Here is a 22,941-nt window from a genome sequence, read left to right on the forward strand (position 1 = left end):
CAGAGTCAATAGGTATAAAATACCAATGAAATATTACAGTTTATAATTGGAGTTGGGTGGAAACACGTTTTTAACATGACAAGTGACATTCTTATTGCCATGCTTTATCAAATATCCGAACGTACAATTAAGCATTTATTTACGTCAAATTTGTTCTGTAAAATATTGTGGAGCAGTGTTCCTGAATTTTGGTTTCCTTTTAACTTTGCAGCTGCCTTCGCTTGGCTTGAAGAGACCTCGAAAAAATTTGAAAATTCAGGAATGTTTCTATTAAAGATAGGATTAAAAAATGCAGTAATTCTAAACTCCGCTGAAACAGCTGAGGTAAGTTTCAAACACACTTGCAGTCAGAGAATGAATGTATAAATTAGAACCATGTTTCTATCTTCAATATAAAAGAAGGTACACGCAATTTAGTTTCCGATATGGAATATACTCGTTAGGCTTGAACGCGAAGCGCTATTGGACGGACCTTGAGGTGGTACTATTTGTCCAATAGACGTACCAGCCTAACTCGTAGTATTCACTAACAAAACTTAATTGCATGCATGTTCTTTAATATTGTAAATAGAAGAGTTGTTGAACTTGATACATTTTTTACTTATTGCGCTCTAACCAGGGTTGTTGATTTTTTAATTTTTTAAGAAAAATCAATAAAATCGATTTTTTTTTATTTCTATTGATTTATTTGATTTTTATTGAACTAATAGTTAGTAAATTGCCAACCTGAAAACCTTTGAGGAAAAATTAACCAAAAATAATCATGACAGTTAAGCAGCTATTAGATATTTTTAACAGAGTTATTCGATACAATGCAATTGACAATACAATAGCTTTGATTTTTTTATTATTTTTTTTTAATATTTTCCGTGGGGTGATAGTTCCGTCATCTTTTAGGTTATTCTGAGAAGTCAAACTGAGTTAGCCAAAGGCCCCAGTTATAAACCAATGAAAACCGTTTTAGGAGAAGGTCTCCTTACGACAAGGTAGGGTCTGTTCATGCACATATTTTCTTTAAATTTAGTTAACCTTTCAATTTTAATACAGCGGGGATCATAAATGGAAAATGCACCGCAAAATTATAAATCCAGTTTTTCACGTAAAAATGCTGGAGCGCTTTCAAGAAATAATGAGTCGTCAATCCTTGATCATGGTGGAAAAACTGAAGAAACTGGACGTAAATGATCCTGTAGACGTGGGACCTCTCTTCGGAGCTTGTACCTTCGACATTTCCATGGGTAAAAGCAATAATATATAGCTTGTTGCACTTGGGAATTACGTTCTTCACACAAATATTTCATTTGAAGAAAACCGCAATGGGTTGAGTATAGTCCTTTTTGTATACGCCCCACTCTTTACTATGTCAGCTATTCCGTAGCTTTTAGATTTCCTCATAAGCAAAATGACGTGCTTTCCCCAGTCTAAAAACCAAACGTTCATAGAACTACATTCAAAAGTCCCTAGTTTTGGTGCTCTCATCTTTTCTCTCGTACCTAGTTCTATCAGGCGCAGTTTCATGTAACGACTAAAAAATTCAGTAAGTGAGAGAGGAGTGAGTCTGGGTGACAAAATGCGGAAGATACACTATTTTTTAATTTAACACGGAATCGTATGTAAGTGAGAGGGTGGCGTCCCTCCCCGTGAGGCGAGAAGAAAGAAAGGTAATTTAAATTTTGAGCCAAGGAAACAACATAAATTTTCCGTGCACTTGTACACGTGATGCGTTAGATTATGCTGGATTCTATTATGTCATACCAGAATAGGTTAGGTTTCGTTCCATAGAGGAAACGGTTCGCGGTCATTGTGTCTTATGGTTTTTAATATCACACGTTATGGGATCCATGATTTTGTTTTAGATACTATATTTGACTCGTAAGGATTTTCAAAATTATACTTTAGTGAAGTGCACTATGTCGTTTCTGTAATATTATTTGAGATGTGACGTTATTAGGAATAATACTTGAGGGGCATACACCCACGATTGTGCTTCAGAAATGTTTTCTAATAGTATGATATTTTTAATGTTACTTTAATGAGATCAACTATATGGGGAGACACGTAGTCCGTGTAAAATTAATTAATATTATGGCCCAGCCCTTCAGCCATCTTGTTTTGGTGTTCCTGTGAAAAGACGAGAATTTTTGCTGACGCGTAACATTGGGTTATGGCTCTTCGTTTGTGTGTTTGAATTTTGGGGGCATAGAAAAGAGATGAGACGCCATAAACAATGAGAGATTAAACTTTTGCATTCACAAAGCGCTCCACCATCTGGAGCTATGTTCAATGTTTATGACTTTCAACTCTTAAGTATATTGAAAAATGCTTAGTAGACGTTGAGTTCTTCAGCGAAATTTGCTAATTGATGTGAAATTACAATTTACCAATTAAAACAAATTTTGTGGAATTTCATTTCGCAAGTAAGACCCGCTAGGATTCTATCATAATGCGGCTTTTTTTTCTCAATGATCTAAGTTGAGATGTTTCTCAATATTATCGCCACTATGCTTGGGGTCGTTTTTGATAGGATGAAAAAAGTACTTTTCTTAATAATTACAGAAGCTTCAACTGGAAAGAATTACAAAGTTCAAATCACATCCGAAAGCCAAATACTTAAATCCATTGAACGGTATGAAGATTTTATATGTTCAGGAAATAAGTAAGGCATGAGAATGTTTGAATATAGAATTGCGTTGCGCTGCTTCTGTGATTTCAGATTTTTTGCACCCACTAACATCCGTTCTCTGGTGAATTACTGTTTTATTGACAATCATATTGTGAACAAACTAACAGTGAACATTTCTATTTATACGTTCTCAAGCCTTATTTTGGTTTTTATAAAACATAGGAAAAAACGAGGCGACAGTCAATCAGCGTAATCGGTGTAAACGGCTGTATCTTTGACTGTACTGAACACATTACGCAGAATCTTTTATAGCCCTGCCAAGGACAGTGCTAAAATAATTGCGCGTAATCCGTGATCAGTCTAGAGACACTCTGAGACTGTTTAGCGCCTCGAGAAACAAATGCTTCGGTTTATTTGAATTTTTTTTTCGGTTAACGTACGGATGTGGAACTATTCTGTATCCAAAGGTAGTTGCAAAATTATTTTTTAAAATAGGTTTATGGAAATTGCCGCCCAGCGTATCTATTATGTGTGGCTCTCTCCAGATTCAATTTTCTCTTTGTTTCCCATTGGAAAGGAAAGCAAAAATCATTCGAATTTTGCCATGAATTTCTTTAGAGAGGTGAGGCTCTCTTAATCGCTTGGACTATAAGGAAATAGACATTGAGCTTCAACTTTTATTGCACTTGAATTGCATTAGAGTACATTCCCATTTGGTCGCGTTCTAAGATACCTTCGCCTTGACAAACTTAAAAAAAAAAACACTAATTATTGGTCTATCTGTAGTTTAAAAATATAAATCTTAGATATACTTGGTGGATCCTAAAGTGAAGAGAAGCAGTCTAGGCCCTATGATGGTATAATAACTTCTCTGAGAATTCAGAGATAACCATTGCACACAATTATTTCTCGTTACTGTGCTCTTAATTCGCAAGATAGTATGTACTTTCTGACTAAGCGGCTCACAGTCAGTATATTTTATAAAGGCTAGTTTTAACCAACCAAAGTTTCACGGTAGCGTAAACATAAATAAGCATAAGTCCTCAAAGCTGACCAAAATTACGTATTCTTCCCACCACTTTCCTCTCCCCCCCAAACTGCTGAAAGATAGAAACCTAATTCCGTGCTTCTTGACTAGAAAATGCGAAAATACGCGGCAAGTTACCATTGAAAATAGTTGCAGAACTCCGATTTTCTCAGGTTTTTTGCCAGTGAAAACCACAATTTATTTTTGTTCCATATAATATCGTTTATTTGCTGACAATATAGCTCATGGAAATCATTTTAGGTTGTGGACGAGAGACGAGAGAAATTCTTGAAAAAGATTGAAGTTGAACAAGCGGAAGAGCGACCCTGTTTCTTAGACCATTTGATATCCCATCAATTGAAAAACATAGAATCATTCTCTGACGAGGAAATCATTCATGAATTGCAATCTATCGTTCTACCAGTATGTAAATACAGCATGAGTGGTTTTACTCTCTTGTTCCAAGTTGACTTCTTTTGTAATTGCAGGGTTTTGAAACATCTACGGCATCTTTATCATACGCCGTATTTTTGATCGGACACTATCCTGAAATTCAGAGAAAAATTCATCAAGAATTGGATGATATATTTGGATCAAACAGAACTCGCGAAATAACGAACGAAGACGTCCATAAAATGAAGTACTTGGAATGCGTCGTCAAAGAATCATTAAGACTTTATCCTTCTATTCCGATTATTGCACGAATTCTGAAAAACGATCTGCAGATTGGTAAAGTATTAATGGATTTGTTATATCCAAATGCCGCTTTTGGGTCAAAAAGTGTTTTAATATTTTCTTTTAAATTTGCAGAAGGAAAACTTATTCCCAAGGGCACTGAGGTTGTAATTTTGATGGCAACAATTCACAAAAGTTCCAAGTATTATAAAGACCCGGAAAGCTTCAACCCTGAACGATTCTTTCCGAAAAATGCAAATGGACGGCACCCTTACGCGTATTTTCCATTCTCGTCTGGACCAAGGAAGTGTCTCGGTAAATATGTCAATGTGCTTCAATATGTTTTTTTTTTCTCGATATTTTTGTGTTAAAGCGTTTTAATCTTATTTTTTAGTTAAATATTAAAAACAATAAGTTTCGAGGTTCATTCAACAATAGTTGTAAAATTCTAGGTGATGCTTTTGCATATCGTTCGTTGAGGAACGTTTTAGCAGCTCTATTGAGGACTTTTGAAATCAAGTCCTTTGACCCTGTTGAAAGCTTGCACATGAACTTCGCAGTCGTTGGGAAACCGCACAAACCCGTGCTTCTGAACATTCAAGAGCGCAAATTGGTGGAGGGTACTTCATCTGATTAACTGTGCAAATTTACTTTAAAAATATGAATTTTTGGGCCATTTTTCCAATCAACTGCTTAAAATAAAAATCAATAATTCAATAAATCTATTACAGCAAAAACCAACCTAATGGTTTTTTCGATGAAGCTTGGTAACACAGGATCATAAAATCATAACATTGGCTAATAGCTATTAAATTTGTTTGGTAATCCGAATAGTATCAGAAATGTAATTTTTTTACTTCTAGTTTAATACTTATCTAACAGAGTCAGTAGTTCATGCGTGTGTTTAATTTTAGCCGTTACATCATTTATACAAGCACAATCATGTTGTAAAAGTCTTCACCAACCACTTAGGTTAAATCATGATCTTTATAAATTTTTTCGCCATATTACAATTTTCAACCGGCGGCTGTCGTTGAAAATTTTCATGTTCTCATACATGTATAATGCCAGGAATGACAATGCTAAACTAATTTCCGCTGATTATTACCTAGGTTACCATATTGTGTTAAGTATATTCACTAGTTAAATTGGGTTTTGCAATTATTTGGTTGTGAATGTTTTAAATAATACTTTTGGAAATGTTTTAGATAAAATGACTTAAATATCAGTTCGAGAATCAGTTCCAAATATTTCTAGGAGGTCGTATGATAAAGAGGTGCAGTTCATTTATTTAATTGCCGAGAGTCACTAATTATATTATCTGCGGTATAACTTTAATACATTTGAACACCATCGCGACGAAAAATCAACCTATATTTAAAAACTCGTTATGATTTATCGGCAAAAAAGGGTTAAAATATAATACACTAATTATACCGTAAAAACCTTGAGGTCTGAACCTTGTGAAAATTATCATTTACCTATTGGAGTAAGAATGCGAACACATTGGAGACTCGTCATCTTGCTATTGGTTACATAAGCGTTATAATATATTTGAAGGCTACCTAACAATTAATTCAAAAATTTCACATAATTATTCCAACGGCTAGCAATGTGATATTTTAAATGTAATTTTAACTTATTTCAATTTATAATTCAGATTTGATTTTAATTGCCTTAATATTTCCCATTCGTGCAAAACTAGACAATGGAACGATACTGCTTCTTGTTGATAGGCATCGTGAACTTTTAACTCTATTCCCAACACAAAAAAATGTACCAAAATATCCCTGCAAAATATTTAATTATTATGAATAGTTTATACCCAAAAGCTTAATTATTACTCAGACGCCTTCAATTTCAGCTTTTTTACCAAAAGAGTTTCTCAAATTTCCAGCCAATAATATGTTTTTATTTTTTAGAGTTATAGCCATTATTTATCTAAAACTGATTTAAAAAAATTCTCGAATTTTAAACTTCTAATGGAAAGTTAATTGAATATTTCTACCAGAAAACCGTTTAAGTAGACAGGAGTGTTTTTGAGTGGCAAGATAAGAAAAAAAATTATTTTTTAAATGGAACTTTTGGTGAAATCTATTTTAAAAAATAACATTTTTATTTTTAATAACCTTTGGCTTATTCGCTTACATTTTAGTTTAAACAATTTTATACGCCTAATTTTTCTTAGCTTCCTTTGTTCACAAAGGTATTTAAGCTAGGAGGATATAGGGGTGAAGGAGTCTTCGACTGCCCGTTTTCCCATTGAAACGCGCTTACAGATTATCGTCCGTTCTGGGAGATTCTTAGCCGCGCACCTTGTTCCGCGCTCATCGTCATCGGGCGTCGTTTGTTTTAATTTTTGTTAAAGGCGCTGCATTTTTTAGTGCTTTAACGGAACATTTATCATTATTTTATTTTTTTTAATAGTAAATTATGGTTCTTAGATAAAACTGAAGTAAAGGTAACGGTTTTTTACTCTTTCCCAAAACCAAAAACTCTACTAGATAAGTGTTTAAGGTGGATTAAAGCCTGTGGGAGGGTCGAATTTACGCCCGATAAAATTAAAAAATATCTCTACATGTGCAGTGAACACGTAATATAGGCGGCGTTGCTTCTAAGGCCTAAGCTAGCATGAAAAACCCGCTATTTTTTGAATTGGATTTGCGTGGTCACGTGATGCGCGTAACCAATGTAACTAGGTGCGCCTGCACGAATCTCCCATCGGAGAGGCCGAAACCTGAGCTCTAAGAACGGGCAGTCGAAGACTCCTTCACCCCTATATCCTCCTAGATTTAAGTTATAATTTAAATTTAGGTAGTTGCAGCTGCCTTGTAGATATTGACAACCTTTGGCTTCCTGGCCCTGACCACCAAAGCCAAGTTAACCAAAGTGGCTGGCAAATAATGCTGCTTCATAGTGCTGACTTTACGAATGACCTTACTGGTATACGGACTAAATACCCCCAAGACAAAAGACCCCCGGTCATAATCCCACCATTTTTAAAAACGTACAAAGTCCCCCCTCTCTCAAGACAGAATCCCCTGGTCATTTCCCCCCATCCAAGTTAAGAGTACAAAATCCCCCCACTCTCAAGACAAAATCCCCCTACGCTCTAGACAAAATTCCCCGGTCATAATCCCCGGTTAGGTTAGGTTATGTTAGGTTAGGTTTGGTTAGGTTTGGTTAGGTTTGGTTAGGTTAGGTTCGGTTAGGTTAGGTTAGGTTCGGTTAGGTTCGGTTAGGTTCGGTTCGGTTAGTTTAGGTTAGGTTCGGTTAGGTTCGGTTCGGTTCGGTTCGGTTAGTTTAGGTTAGGTTAGGTTAGCTTTGGTTAGGTTGGGTTGGGTTGGGTTGACATGCAACAGTTCTTGAACTGTATTGGAAATAATTTGGCTTGGAATTAAGAAAATCTACTTTCAATATTAAAGAATATAATTATTAAACGCATGAATTGAGGTTTTTTTCCTTATAAATCTTCATATAAATTGAAATCGTTCTCTAGGGTATTTTGTCGTAAACACAGTTTGGGGGGAATTTGTCCTGGGGTTGGGGGTATTTTGTCTTCGGCATCCATTCGGGGGGGAATTGTCCGGGGGATTTTGTCTCCTACCTGAGGGGATTATGTCCTTCTCTTCTCAAATGGGGGGGGGGGATTATGTCCTACATTCGACTTTACTAGACTTGAAAACGCATCCAGGATAACGGTGGACATCGCTACGTGGTTATCTTAAGGATTTACGGATGGGCGATGACCCCCAACCCCAGGAGGAGGAGTTAACTGAACCAGATGTGCAGTTATAGACTTTGATTTTCTTTGGTCTTTCCACGGCAGTGTGGTAAGCTACTACGAGCATCAAGTTGATGACCACATCAACGGGAATGAAAGCTTAATAAGACCTTGCTGGGAGTCACGAAGAGACCCGTGATGTCGCTATGATTGTCCACCCGACCAGTGTAATTGTGGTCAAAAGGTCTTGGTCCATCAACCACGCTCTTTTAATCTGAACCAAAATCTTCGCACAGTTGTTACGTATTCAATGTTTTCAATGAATTGTTGAGAAGCTAATGGCAAAGGATAGACTATCTCTTGCCCGTCACAACTGCAATACGCTTTCGATACATGCACTGCAGACTGTTATTGCAATCATGAAGTGAACTACTTGGCCTTGACAAGCCATTCTTTGATTACTTAAAACTAAATGTTGAAGCTTGCGACACAGTTCCACTAATCTTCTGGTACCAATTGCATTGATGTTTACTGAAGCTCTGTTAGCATGATCGGACCAAAGATAAAGACCTCTACACCGTCGACCGTGGTGTAACTTTTACTTCATGGTTTCATCGAACTTGATTGTTGCTGCCAAATGAAAGACAGCGTGCACATTACTGACCAGTGTATCATGGCGTTTTCTCTGTGACACATCAAACACTAACGTAATGAACAAACTCAACCTTCAATCGCAACCATTTTACTGGGTGCTGAGAAATCGTAAAACACTATGATACTTGGTATTAGCTTTACATTACACTTCTACCCATTTATACCCTTCTGCTATCTAAAGTTACAGTAGTGTTTCTCAAATTCAAGGCTATTGAAATTGTCTATGACTTCGAAACAAATTGGGTAATGGCAATAACCCTTATTCCACATTTTGGGATATTTTCTCGTTTTCGGGGCAAATGTTTGGGGGGCCATATCTCCGAAACTAAATGTTGTAGACCCCATGTTCTTTGATACGTTTCACTCAGTTTGGTCCAATAAACACGCTCCTTAATTTGTGATGGACCTTTCAAAAACACACTGTATACAAGATAAATAAGGCAATAATAGCCAAGAAAAGGGGTTTGCGTAAACTTCGTTGTCTATTTTAAAAATCTACATTATAATTTTTTCATAGCCCACTGTAAAAAATCGAGCTCAATAATCACGTAGCTCACGAAATCTAGTTTTTCAACGCCTAACAAAACCACTTTATCTAGCAAACGTTTTGGTATGTACTCTATAAGATCTAGAAAATGGCGGTTGGAAATGTAAAAAAACTTTCCATTTTCAACCTTCATGGATTTAAAGGTAATTTGGAAGTTCATAACAAGGCTTTATACTTGCTAACTTCTGTTAACCTAACCCGATTTCTACTAAATAAAGTATGGTTTCTTTTGTAGGATACTACGAAATAAAGTATTCGAATGCCGAGACCTAAAAATGAGAGATTCTTGACAATAGGTTCTATGTATAAGATCTAGGACGAAAACAATATAAATTTTAGCATAAGTTCATAAGATATGTTCCAAATATTTGTCATTGCATTGTTACTGAGAGCTTATCATCAAGTGACGTAGTTGAATGGCATAGATTCTTGTAAAGCGACGCCTGGTGAGGCGCTGTCAAAGACTTAGTAATGCAGACTAAATGGGAAGATGGACTGCAAAATCCCGTCTTGTCAATTCTCGTGTCATTCCCGAACTAGCTCTCAGTAAGTCTCAAGCATTACGAAGAATAGGTATTGTCAAACTCATGAAGTAACTAATGAAAAGTTTTTAAATCAAAAACAAGGCAGTGATATCCAGAAATACTTGCGTAAAAGCCGAAGCAAAAGAATATTCCTACTTTAAGTCTATCGCCTAAAGGGCGCGCTGCATGCTTTTAGATACGTGACATAAATATTAACGGAAGAATCGTCTCAACCCAGTATATATGCGAGGATGGTACCAGAGGCTAAAGCTATCGTTTCATGTTATTATTATTAGCTTAAATCCGTTTTTTATTCTACAACATCAAGGCCACTTTTAATAAGCCAAAATTTAAAACTCTACAGAGGGATCTTAAACCAGAGATTAAGGCTCGTTTCTAAAAAAGTGAATTGGTTTTTTTTTTCAATGGGTTGTTCGTAGGACGAGCGTCTCTGGAGGGCGCGGTTAACAGTGAAAACTAGCTTTAAACTAGTTCCAACTATTACGACGCAAATGATTCTATCGATGTTTAACATTCCTTCCCTTGGAGTGGGTATAACTTTCCATTAATCGGTGACCTTGTACATTAAATACGATCCTTATATTCTAGAGATACAAATTTCGTATAAAATCGCTGTTTTAAAATATAAGATGTGAAATTTTCTTTTTGACATGGAAGAGTTAACAACCAGTTTTCTCATGTCCACTACGATTTTACTTTTGAGCGTATTAGTTTATTTTCTACTGAAGCGACGTTACAATCCAGGATGGACGAAAGAAATACCCACAATCCCGGGGATTTTTCCGTTTGGCCATTTAATTAATTTCTTCGCAAATATTCCAATAAAACTACGATCTGCTCCAATTGGAGCGGGTAAGTTTAAAATTTATATATTTACGTTGATTTCCCAAAGACCGTCAAACAAATTTGCTATTGATTCAGACTCCTAACTGCAAGATTATTTTGAGTTTTGAAAAGTATTTATTTTTTTGAGTTATAAGTATAACATGAAACACTTAGCTTTATCCTAAGACCATTAACACAGATGGAATATATAGAATGATAAGCTAAAACCCCTATCTTCAAACTTCAGCGCGTATCGTCGCCCCTAGCGGGAGACTCCCGAGACTTTTCGATGTGACCTTTATTATGTCGTCTGCTCTGTAGAATTTTCATGATTGTACGGTCTAGGCACGGTAAGGTTTTCCCTCCCCGCTTTTTCGCCTTTTTTTTTCATTTTCTTATAAGTAATTTAAAGGATTAATTTGGGTATTTAAGATGCCAAGCAAAAGGTGCGTATTCGGAGTTTGTAAAAAATGATTAACGTTATTCTGATATGAAAGGCATTACTTTCTACACAATACCAAACCCCAAATATCAACTTTCTAAAAGTGAACTATGGGTTAAGGCTTGTATAGTAATTCTTATACCTATTTAAATACGAAATATTATTGAAAGTTACTTACATTCAACTAAACATTTTCTCTAACTTAGGTTGTGTTCTAACCTAACATAGACTTTCGAGCGTTAACGGGCCTAATGTCGTCTGCTAATTCACGCGCCTGTTTGCTTGATTCGAAATAGTTTCAATATTGGTCGCGGCGTGGCGCTAGCGAGGCGCTAGAGGGACGCTAGAAAGACGCTTCCCACAAGGAACCACCTGGCACCCGCCCTATCTCCATTCCAGTCCATCTGTGTTTAATGGTCTTAGCTTTATCTCTCCGTCTGTTAGTGACGCTCTGATATATTTTATGTCGCCAAATATATATGGTAATAGAAGCTACCCCTGGTGAGGAAGAGTCAATAGGTATAAATACCAAGGAAAAATTATCGTTTATAATTGGAGTTGCGCGGAAAATCTTCATCCCGTTTTAACGATAAACACGTTTTTTAACATGAGAAGTGACACTCTTATTGTTACCGTGGTTCATGGTATTTCAGATATAATGAAGTAAACTGCAATACATACCTGATTATAAATTCTGAATGTATAATTAAGCAATTTAACTTTAAATTATACTGTAAAACAGTATTGCTAAATTTTTGTATCCTCTTAACTTGGTAGCTGCCATCGCTTGGCTTGAAGAGACCTCGAAAAAAATTGAAAATTCTGGAATATTTCTATTAAAGATAGGATTAAAAAATGTAGTAATTCTTAACACCGCTGAAACAGCCGAGGTAAGTTTAACAGACTTAGAGACGGATAATGAAGTAAATGAACATAGAAATTAGAACCAATATAAAAGAAAATACAAGCAATTAAGTATCCGATATGGACTCTACTCGTTCGGCTTCTCCGCAAAGCACTGGGCAGTACCACTATTGAACGAACCATCAGGTGGTACTAGACGTCTGAGGTAGTCCCCAGTGGTTCGCTAGGAAGCCTAACGCGTAGTATCCATTAACTAAACTTAATTGCTTGCATGTTATTTAATATTGTAAATAGAAATATTGTTGTAGTTATTACGCTCTTACGATTAAAGATGAAAATATCCTACCTCGTAGTATCCCTAAAAAGATTTTTTAATCCTCGATATGAGTGGCAGATTAAACGTTCCAGTTCCCAAATTATATGTTCCTATCACTGCTTGCACTATCTTAGAATATTGATGAGTGAGTGAGAGAGTTTCCAACTATATAGGACAAAATAAGTTAAATTTGGCTTGCGATATATCGTAAACGCTATAAGGCACAAACTTGTAATTTTGGAGTAACTGTTACTCTTAGTAAGTGAAATTTCAGAATTCTACCTGCACCCACAACAAATATACAGGTTGCTTAAAAGTGCTTAAGTTGTTTCGAGAATGTTAGGAGTTCTTTTATCTAATATACGAGGTGCTCAACTTGGCGGATGCACTTCCATGTACCTTGATTCATCTTAAAAATTAAGAAAATACAGAGTGATAGTTCTAACACCTTTTAGGTTATTCTGAAAAGTCAAACTGAGTTAGCCAAAGGCCCCAGTTATAAACCAATGAAGACCGTTTTAGGAGAAGGTCTCCTTACGACAAGGTAGGGTCATTTACGTACCATGCACATGTTTTCTTTAAATTTAGTTTACCTTTTAATTTTAAAATAGTGGTGATCACAAATGGAAAATGCATCGCAAAATTATAAATCCAGTTTTCCACGTAAAAATGCTGGAGCGCGTTCAAGAAGTAATGAGTCGTCAATCCCTGATCATGGTGGAAAAAATGAAGAAACTTAACGTAAACGATCCTGTAGACGTGGGACCACTCTTCGGAGCTTGTACCTTCGACATCTCCATGGGTAAAAGCAATAATATATAGCTTGTTGCAATTGCGATTGACATTCTTCACTCAAACATTTCACACAAAGAAAACCGCTATAATACTTGTCCCTTATATGTGTCAGCCAATCAGGAGCTTTTATATTTCCACACAAGCAAAATGGCATGGTCTAAAACCAAACATTTATAGAACTAAAGTCAGTCACTAACTCTAGAAAAGCTTTCCGTATGCATTGCCATATGTTACTTTCTTATTTTTGGTGCTCTCATCTTTGCAATCGTGCCTGGGTCTAGCAGACGCAGTTTCACGTAACGACTAAAAAAATCAATAAACAAGAGAGGTGCGACCGAGGGGTCCGACGCTCCTTCAAATCTCGTACAGTAGAAGATTTTAAATCTTCAAATCTTAAAAATCTTCAAATCTTTCAAATCCCAGAAAATCTTTCAAATCCCGGAAAATCTTTCAAATCCCGGAAAATCTTTCAAATCCCGGAAAATCTTTCAAATCCCAGGAAATCTTTCAAATCCCAGGAAATCTTTCAAATCCCAGAAAATCTTTCAAATCAAAGAAAATCTTTCAAATCCCAGAAAATCTTTCAAATCAAAGAAAATCTTTCAAATCCCAGAAAATCTTTCAAATCCCAGAAAATCTTTCAAATCCCAGAAAATCTTTCAAATCCCAGAAAATCTTTCAAATCCCAGAAAATCTTTCAAATCCAAGAAAATCTTTCAAATCCAAGAAAATCTTTCAAATCCAAGAAAATCTTTCAAATCCAAGAAAATCTTTCAAATCCAAGGAAATCTTTCAAATCCAAAGAAATCTTTCAAATCCAAAGAAATCTTTCAAATCCAAAGAAATCTTTCAAATCCAAAGAAATCTTTCAAATCCAAAGAAATCTTTCAAATCCCAGAAAATCTTTCAAATCCCAGAAAATCTTTCTAATCCCAGAAAATCTTTTTAATCCTTGATAAAGCTTTCCAATCTCACAACGTCCATAAATTTTAAAAATCCATAAAAAAAATTCCCAATCTTTCAATCTTCAACCCATATACTCCCAGTCTTTCATTCTTCAAATCAACGTTCAAATCATTCTCAAGTTTTAAATCCACACAGACAGTTATCCCACGTGACTGCTACATTTCTTGAAGCGTTCTCATTGCTGACTACATAAAGCCCGTATGTTCCCGGGGTTTAAGCAGCGATGAACGGAGTGCTTCCCTCCCGCGAAAGGACTTCATAGACTCTTCCATTTACTAGCCTTGAGTCAACCGTTCCATAACTTCCATTCCCATTCCCCATTTTGGACGATACCAAATTGACTGTTTTTAAAGGGGTGATTACTAGTATCGCACGAGAAAAAGTTATATAGTGTGTTACCACGAACTTTGTAGTGACGTCACATGCTCTTATCTCTTACCTTATTTTCAGGCGACCATATTGGCAGTCGCGAGACGTCGTCAGCTTGGGCAATACAAATTCGGGACCCAATATTGACGTCACAGTTTTTCCCCCCTAGCTTCGTGGTAGCACACTATATGGCATGTTTTCAAAAGAGTTGTTTAAAATAACTAAGCCTACCGAAAAAAGGTCTTAAAATTAATATTATCATATTGCTCTCAAATTCTTATCCCAAAACAAATCTTCAAATCCTCTAATAAATCTTCAAATTATCGAATCCCTAGACAATATTTTAAATCTATATCTATATAAATCCTTACTGACTGACTGAATGATAGACTGATAATCAAGGCTCAGCCCAAACCGCTTGCCCTAGAAGGCTTAAAATTTGTAGGAACGCTACTCATAAGTAGTAGGCGCGTACTAAGAAAGATTTTTCAAATTTGCCACCATCCTAATAAATGGGGCCTAGAAATGTAAAAAAAACTTCTCTACGCAACAGAGTCCGCGCGTTTTAACGGATTTCACTCATATTTAGTACACTGGTTTCCTTTAATGATAAACTTATGCTTTAACCTATAGACGGGCTGAAAGGTCTTTCGGGTGCTCTTTTTTGCCATATTTTTAAATAGCGGCCAAAAACTTCAAAACCTTTCTTTATGGAATAATGTCAGTATGAAAAGCAATAAAAAATGTCCCGACGGGCTGACGGGCAACGCCGAGTGCCTAATTTGCTCCTAGGGTGCTACAAAAATATTAGTCATCAGTAAAATATACCCACTCTTTATATCGTTTTGATTCTTATTACACGCTAGACCTTAATAAATCTTCAAATCCGTAATGAATTTTGAAACCCTTAATAAATCTGCAAACCCTTAATAAATCTGCAAACCCTTAATAAATCTGCAAACCCTTAATAAATCTGCAAACCCTTAATAAATCTGCAAACCCTTAATAAATCTGCAAACCCTTAATAAATCTTCAAACCCTTAATAAATCTTTAAAACCCTTAATAAATCTTCAAACCCTTAATAAATCTTCAAACCCTTAATAAATCTTCAAACCCTTAATAAATCTTCAAACCCTTAATAAATCTTCAAACCCTTAATAAATCTTCAAACCCTTAATAAATCTTCAAATTCGTAATGAATTTTGAATTCCTTAATAAATCTGCAAACCCTTAATAAATCTGCAAACCCTTAATAAATCTGCAAACCCTTAATAAATCTACAAACCCTTAATAAATCTGCAAACCCTTAATAAATCTTCAAACCCTTAATAAATCTTCAAACCCTTAATAAATCTTCAAACCCTTAATAAATCTTCAAACCCTTAATAAATCTTCAAACCCTTAATAAATCTTCAAACCCTTAATAAATCTTCAAATTTGTAATGAATTTTGAATTCCTTAATAAATCTGCAAACCCTTAATAAATCTTCAAACCCTTAATAAATCTTCAAATTCGTAATGAATTTTGAATTCCTTAATAAATCTGCAAACCCTTAATAAATCTGCAAACCCTTAATAAATCTGCAAACCCTTAATAAATCTGCAAACCCTTAATTAATCTGCAAACCCTTAATTAATCTGCAAACCCTTAATTAATCTGCAAACCCTTAATTAATCTGCAAACCCTTAATTAATCTGAAAACCCTTAATTAATCTGCAAACCCTTAATTAATCTGCAAACCCTTAATTAATCTGCAAATCCTGAACAAATCTTCGAATCCTGAACAAATCTTCGAATCCTGAACAAATCTTCGAATCCTGAACAAATCTTCGAATCCTGAACAAATCTTCGAATCCTGAACAAATCTTCGAATCCTGAACAAATCTTCGAATCCTGAACAAATCTTCGAATCCTGAACAAATCTTTAAATCCTGAACAAATCTTTAAATCCTGAACAAATCTTTCAATCCTGAACAAATCTTTAAATCCTTAACAAATCTTTAAATCCTTAGCAAATCTTTAAATCCTTAGCAAATCTTTAAATCCTTAGCAAATCTTTAAATCCTTAACAAATCTTTAAATCCTTAACAAATCTTTAAATCCTTAACAAATCTTCCAATCCGTAACAAATCACAAATCAAAGAAATTTGCATAGATTTCAAATCTCGTACACATTTTTAACGAGTGACGGACCCCTCGGGTGCGACTCTAGTCTTAACTGGGTGACTTAAAGGGGAAGAGGCACTATTTTTCTTTCTAAACGGCAAAGTACTTTCGTTTTGATATTCCTGTGAAAAGGCGAAAGTTTTCGCGGGCGCTTAACACTGAGATATGGCTACTCGTTTGGGGGTGCTTGGGACGTATAAAAAGAGATGAGACGCCTTAAACGTAGTTCTTTGAACTTTTACTTAAACCACCACTCACAAAGAGTTCCATCATTTGTTCAATGTTTAAGAGGGGCAACTTTAAGTGCTACTACAGAAAAAAATGCTTAGTAAACGTCATTAGTTCTTATGCCTAATTTGCTAATTGATGAGAAATTACAATAATTTACCAATTCAAATAAAATTTTTGGCAATTCATTTCGCAAATAAGACCGGCTAGGATTCTATCATAGTGCTATTTTTTCAATGATCTAAGTTGAGATGTTTTTCCGTAGTATCGCAACTATGCTTGGGGTGGTTTTTGATTGGATGAAACGAGTACTTTTTCTTAATAATTACAGAGGCTTCAACTGGAAAGAATTACGAAGTTCAAATCACATCCGATAGTCAAATACTTAAATCCATTGAACGGTATGAAGATTTATATGTTCAGGAAATAAGTAAGGCATGAGAATGTTTGAATATAGAATTGCGTTGCGCTGCTTCTGTGATTTCAGATTTTTTGCACCCACTAACATCCGTTCTCTCGTGAATTACTGTTTTATTGACAATTATATTGTGAACAAAAGCACACTGAACATTTTTATTTATACGTTCTCAAGCCTTATTTGGGTTTTTATGACACAAAAGATAAACCTAGGCGTAGGACTGTTCACGAACTGAGCTGAGCGAGCTTTTGCTAAAGCTCGGCTCGGCTCGAGTCAAAAAAACGGCGGCTCGGCTCGACTTGAGCCGAGCTGGGTCTTGGCTCGGCTCGAAAATGATCGAGCCGAGCCGAGCTGGCTCGATTAATATATACATTTTTAAAAACAATTGCTACTACCAACGTAAAAATAGAGAACGACTATAAATGCCATCCCATGTTTAGGAATGTAGTGGTTCAGTAAAATCCGCTCGGTAAAATATGCACAAGGTTAGAGACGAGAGATTTTCCCCCACGCTGCATTTCATGTAAAAATACAACGGAACGCTATTGGTGGAGAGAATAAAGACTAAAAGGAAAGCACTATATCAGTGACTAAGCTCGCGAGTCGTAGTGGCTCGATGCCTGTCGGCTCGGCTCGGCTCGACCATAAAAAAGCTCGCTCGTTAATTAATCGAACCGCAAAAGTGGCGGCTCGGCTCGGCTCGGCTCGAACTCGGCTCGCTCGTCACGAGCCCGAGCTGGCTCGAGCTCGTGAACAGTCCTACCTAAATGACAGTCAATCAGCGTAATCGGTGTAAACGGCTGTATCTTTGACTGTACTGAACACATTACGCGTAATATTTTATAGCCCTGCCATGGACAGTGCTAAAATGATTAAGCGTAATCCGTGATCAGTGTAGAAACACTCTGAGACTGTTTAGCCCCTCGGGAAAAAAATTTGAATTTTTTTTTGCGGTTATAGGCCGACTTCCACCGAAAAGGGTTCTTACGAACTGAAGACCGTGCATCGATTTTTAACAATAGAGCGACCGTGCCAATTTTCGAGTCCCCACTGGAGCAAAATTTGGAGGGGTTCTTACGAACTGAAAACCATGCTATGCGGGTTCTTACGAACTGAAGATAAACAATAGAAAGTCTCTTAAATATTTTATTCCCGATTTTTACGACCCTCTGAAGGAAAATATCTATTGTTTATCTTCAGTTCGTAAGAACCCCCGTATCAAGGTTTTCAGTTCGTAAGAACCCCTCAAAATTTTGTCCAGCGGGGATTCGAAAATCGGCAGGGTCGCTCCATTGTTACTCTCGATGCACGGTTTTCAGTTCGTAAGAACCCTTTTCGATGGAAGTCGGCCTTTAACGGATGCGGCACTATTCTGTATCCAAGGGTAGCTGCAAAATATTTTTTAATATAGGTTTATGGAAATTGCCGCCCAGCGTATCTATTATGTGTGGCTCTCTCCAGATTCAATTTTCTCTTTGTTTCCAATTGGAAAGGAAAGCAAAAATCATTCGAATTTTGCCATGAATTTCTTTAGAGAGGTAAGGTTTTCTAAATCTCTTTCACTATAAGGAAATAGACATTGAGTTTCAACTTTTATTAAACTTGAATACTGTGGGTAATGAACACGCTTTTGAATATTAGATAGAAAAATGTTAAAAGAGCTCACTAGTCATAATTTGAAACTCTTTTCACAAAAATGTGAAAGTATCACAAAAGGTAAAAACGATGTCTTCTACTAAGATAGCTTCGCCATAACAAACTTAAAAAAGACACTGACCATTGGTCTATCCGCAGTTTAAAATATAAATCTTAGATATACTTGGAGGATCCTAAAATGGAGAGAAGCAGTCTAGGCCCTATGATGATATAATAACTTGTCTGAGAATTCAGAGATAACCATTCCACACAACTATTTCTCGTTACTGTGCTCTTAATTCACAAGGAGATAGTATGTACTTTCTGACTCAGCTTCTCACAGTCAGTATCTTTCATAAAGGCTAGTTTTAACCGACCATAGTTTCACGGAAGCGTCAAAATAAATAAGCATAAGTCCTCAAAGCTGACCAAAATTACGTCTATGACGTCACGTATTCTTCGCTTCCTATTGGTCACCGCTTTCCTTTCCCAAAAAAATTTCTGAAAGATAAAAACCTAATTCCGTGCTTCTTGACTAGAAAACGCGAAAATACGCGGCAAGTTACCTTTGAAAATAGTCGCAGAACTCGATTTTCTCAAGTTTTTGCCAGTGAAAACCACAATTTATTTTTGTTCCATATAGTATCGTATATTTGCTGACAATATAGCTCATAGAAATAATTTTAGGTTTTGGACGAAAGACGAGAGAAATTCTTGAAAAAGATTGAAGTTGAACAAACCGAAGAGCGGCCCTGTTTCTTAGATCATTTGATATCCCATCAAATGGAAAACATAGAATCATTTTCTGATGAGGAAATCATTCATGAATTGCAAACTATCGTTCTACCTGTAAGTAAATACACCATGCGTGATGTATTCATTTGTTCCAAGTTGACTTCGTTTCTAATTGCAGGGTTTTGAAACGACTCCGGCATCTCTATCATACGCCGTGTTTTTGATCGGACACTATCCTGAAATTCAAAGAAAGATTCACCAAGAATTGGATGATATTTTTGGATCGAACAGAACGCGCGAAATAACGAGCCAGGACTTTCATAAAATGAAGTATTTGGAATGCGTCGTCAAGGAATCATTGAGACTCTACCCTTCTGTGCCACTCATTGGACGAATTCTGAAAAACGATCTCCACATTGGTAAATTTAATATAATTCGCCTGTATTATGAATTTTAAGGTCTTACGAGAATTTTTATTTTAATTACAAGGGTATACTCTATATTCTAAAACTAGTCATTAACGACTAGATTCTTTGATTAAAAATCAACCTAATTCAGAGATTGTGACATGAAAAGTACTTTCCAAATCAGGATATTGTCTTAAAAACGAGGACTACTGCACCGTCATTGGTTTAGTGCCGTCTGCTAAATCGAACCACTTACGCCGAAAGGGATTGGTTGAATTCTCACAGGCTGAGATGGGTTAGGGGTAAGAGGTTCGATTTAGCTGACTCCTCTAAAGCAATTGCGACGCAGTAGTCCTCGCTTCTTAAGACAAATTAAATGCTTATTATTTTTAAATGAGAGATCATTTATTTTTTTAATTTCTTTTATATTTAGAACAAGGCCGTTCTTTTGAGTTATGATGTTATGCTATCTGTACTTTTTCTTTAAGTGTTTCTCAAATTTCATCTGAACTTTGTGAAAAAAACACTTCTTAATATTTTTTCCTCTCGTTTACGAGCTGTCTATTTTATTCAAAAACATTGGGATTTTTATACCTTTACGGCAGTAGCATCTTTAGAGGAGATCAATTGAAATGTGATCCTAAGATTATCATATACTTCATGTTTAATTCACTTGTGAAAACTTAGACTATACGGTTTTTTGCTGCTTTCAGAAAGAAAGCGTTGAAATACTTTTTTCCACATTCACAGAAGGAAAACTTATTCCAAAGGGCACTGAGGTTGGAATTTTGATGCCAACAATTCATAGAAGTTCCAAGTATTATAAAGATCCCGAAAGATGTATCCCTGAACGTTTCTTTCCGGAAAATGCAACTGGTCGGCACCCGTACGCGTATTTCCCTTTCTCATCTGGACCAAGGAATTGCCTTGGTGAATATCTAAATATACCTCAAAGCGTTCTTGTGGTGTCTTTAAAATTAGCACTAAAATACTAAGAACACAGGTTCACAGGTTCTTTAAACACATTTTTTTAAATTGTAGGCGAGGCTTTTGCATATCGTACTTTGAGGAATGTTTTAGCTGCAATGTTGAGAACGTTTGAAATTAAATCAACCGACCCTCTTGAAAGCTTGCACATGAACTTCGCCGTCATTGGAAAGCCGCATAAACCCGTGTTTCTGAACATTCAAGAGCGAATAATGGTGGATGGTACTTCTTCAAATTAACCCAGCAAAATTATTGGGCTCCTGTATAAATGCCCTCATTACATTTCATTATATATAAACTATCAGGGCCGGATTAAGAAGATTTTTGCCCGGGGGCAGTGGCTCGATGGGTGCCCCCTCCCTTGGCCCCATAATTTATAAAAACCAGCTAGAAATTTTAACAATTTTGTTTTTATTAGAAATATAGGGAGCTAACAGTTCTGACCCTGAAACCTCACACCCTTCTATCTCTTACTGGAGTTTCATCCCCCTAACGGTTGGAAACAGTATTCTACGCGCAAAAATGCCAACCAGAGGGCGGCTGCGTGACGTCCCCCCTAGCCAGCTGTTAGCTCCCTATTGTAATTTTGTTAAGTGAAAAGTATCCCTATGCATGGCTGATACTCACTCATACGCTCAATTTTAGTTGAATAAGTGACTAATAAATTTAAAAATAGTAAACAAAAAGTGACTAAATAAAGGCAAATTAAGCTATAAAATAAGGGCACTTTAAATGAAATGTTTTCAGACATGATCGATTTTCATAATTATTTTCAGTAGTTAAAGATATTTTAAAGGTCGGTGCCGTAATTAAGCCCAATCTATGGGCTTAGATATTTCCAGTCAAAGGAAAGGTCCAATCATAAAATTTCTACGGCGAAATTGAATTAAACCATTTTGGAGCACAGCTCAGAATGCAAAGTAATTGATGTCGTTTTAAATCAAAACTAAAACATTCATTTGAATTGGATTGATTATAAATATTAAGTTAAATATTTGATGAGCGAGCGAAGCGAGCTCCACAATTTTTTGGGTTTTATCAACTGTAATCTCGCTGTTTTTGCGTTTAAACCGTCATACAGTCAAATATATTACGTTTAACCTTGTGGTCGAGAAGATAAATAACACCGAAAGACTCAAAAAATCCAAAAAAAGTGACAAATAGTAACTAATTTTTGGAAAAGTGACTTTTAGTAACCGAATTTGAAAAAAGTGACTTAGTATCAGCCCTGCCCATGTCTTTGAATAGGCTTTTCTAGATTTAGACTCGGAAAATTTATTTATCGTCTCCTCCCAACTAATTTGGTGTAATAAATTGGTCTCGATAGCTAATATACCTATTTAAAAACGAAAAACAGTCCCGTAATCATTCAAAACTAACGTCATGTTTTTGAGTTTTTCGAAAATTTAATAAAACAATCGCTCAGATTTGGTTATCACCAGACATCTTGGGCGCCCCTATTTTGCTGGCGCCCGGGGGCAGGTGCCCCCTCTGCCCCCCCCCCTTAATCCGGCCCTGTAAACTATATAGGTATTTTGAAATTGTCTTATCTGTCAATCAAATAATAAAATCTTGTACAGTCAGATTGGTCCTGCGTCTATTCCGCATAAACACCAATCAGTACTTATATCGCCTTCTTGTCTTTGTCTATGAAACATAGACACCAATCTGAAAACATTGACTTCTACACTTTTATCATCGTTAGTGTTAAGATATTCACGGCGATCGATTATAGGGTTACGAGAAACGTTTGGCCTTACAATGTCGGGGTTCAGACAATTGCGCTGTACTTACAACGCACTGGGATTCGAAACCCATATATACTACTGATTTGTGTATGGTGAAACAACAGGCATACACTGCATTTGAAGATTCAACAGTAGTCTCTTTCAATTGATAAATCTTAAAACGATGTATCGCGCAATAAGGTGAATTAGAAACGAAAAAAAACCAATAATTTTAATTATATTTATTTTAATATTTAAGACAAT

General features: G+C 36.0%; 2 protein-coding genes across 10 annotated transcripts; both read left to right on the top strand.

Annotated features, from left to right (window-relative positions):
• Positions 1-75: 75 nt before the first annotated feature.
• LOC149708949 (cytochrome P450 4V2-like) lies at positions 76-4,962 on the top strand. Its single transcript, XM_089863886.1, has 9 exons — positions 76-121; positions 212-324; positions 898-986; positions 1,048-1,257; positions 1,368-1,407; positions 3,912-4,073; positions 4,139-4,379; positions 4,461-4,640; positions 4,778-4,962. Exons 1-9 carry the CDS (start codon positions 76-78, stop codon positions 4,960-4,962), a joined length of 1,266 nt encoding a protein of 421 aa, XP_089720012.1.
• A 5,468-nt stretch (positions 4,963-10,430) lies between these two features.
• On the top strand, positions 10,431-22,535 carry LOC149708950 (cytochrome P450 4V2-like). 9 transcript variants are annotated; one of them, XM_089864395.1, is made up of 11 exons: positions 10,827-11,066; positions 11,716-11,762; positions 11,840-11,952; positions 12,698-12,786; positions 12,854-13,044; positions 17,100-17,169; positions 18,598-18,724; positions 19,509-19,670; positions 19,735-19,975; positions 20,714-20,893; positions 21,005-22,535. In XM_089864395.1, exons 1-11 carry the CDS (start codon positions 11,053-11,055, stop codon positions 21,187-21,189), a joined length of 1,419 nt encoding a protein of 472 aa, XP_089720521.1. In that variant the 5' UTR covers positions 10,827-11,052; the 3' UTR covers positions 21,190-22,535. The 9 variants fall into 9 exon arrangements, with proteins under 9 accessions (XP_089720520.1, XP_089720522.1, XP_089720521.1 ...); XM_089864394.1 differs by lacking the exons at positions 10,827-11,066; positions 11,716-11,762 and adding an exon at positions 10,431-10,647; XM_089864396.1 differs by lacking the exon at positions 11,716-11,762 and having other exon boundaries at positions 10,821-10,970.
• Positions 22,536-22,941: the final 406 nt, after the last annotated feature.

This window comes from Phalangium opilio, unplaced genomic scaffold (assembly GCF_054372755.1).
Source record: "Phalangium opilio isolate 3A_F unplaced genomic scaffold, DU_Popi_V2 ptg000013l_1, whole genome shotgun sequence".
In the NCBI taxonomy this organism is placed as follows: Eukaryota; Metazoa; Arthropoda; class Arachnida; order Opiliones; family Phalangiidae; genus Phalangium; species Phalangium opilio.

Coding starts and splice junctions, on each gene's coding strand:
- LOC149708949 (XM_089863886.1), top strand. CDS start 76: ATGACAAGTGACATTCTTATTGCCATGCTTTATCAAATATCCGAAC. Junction 122..211: donor GCTTTATCAAATATCCGAAC/GTACAATTAAGC, acceptor TTAACTTTGCAG/CTGCCTTCGCTTGGCTTGAA. Junction 4,641..4,777: donor TGGACCAAGGAAGTGTCTCG/GTAAATATGTCA, acceptor GTAAAATTCTAG/GTGATGCTTTTGCATATCGT.
- LOC149708950 (XM_089864394.1), top strand. CDS start 10,446: ATGGAAGAGTTAACAACCAGTTTTCTCATGTCCACTACGATTTTACTT. Junction 10,648..11,839: donor ATCTGCTCCAATTGGAGCGG/GTAAGTTTAAAA, acceptor TTAACTTGGTAG/CTGCCATCGCTTGGCTTGAA. Junction 19,976..20,713: donor GAAAAACGATCTCCACATTG/GTAAATTTAATA, acceptor CCACATTCACAG/AAGGAAAACTTATTCCAAAG.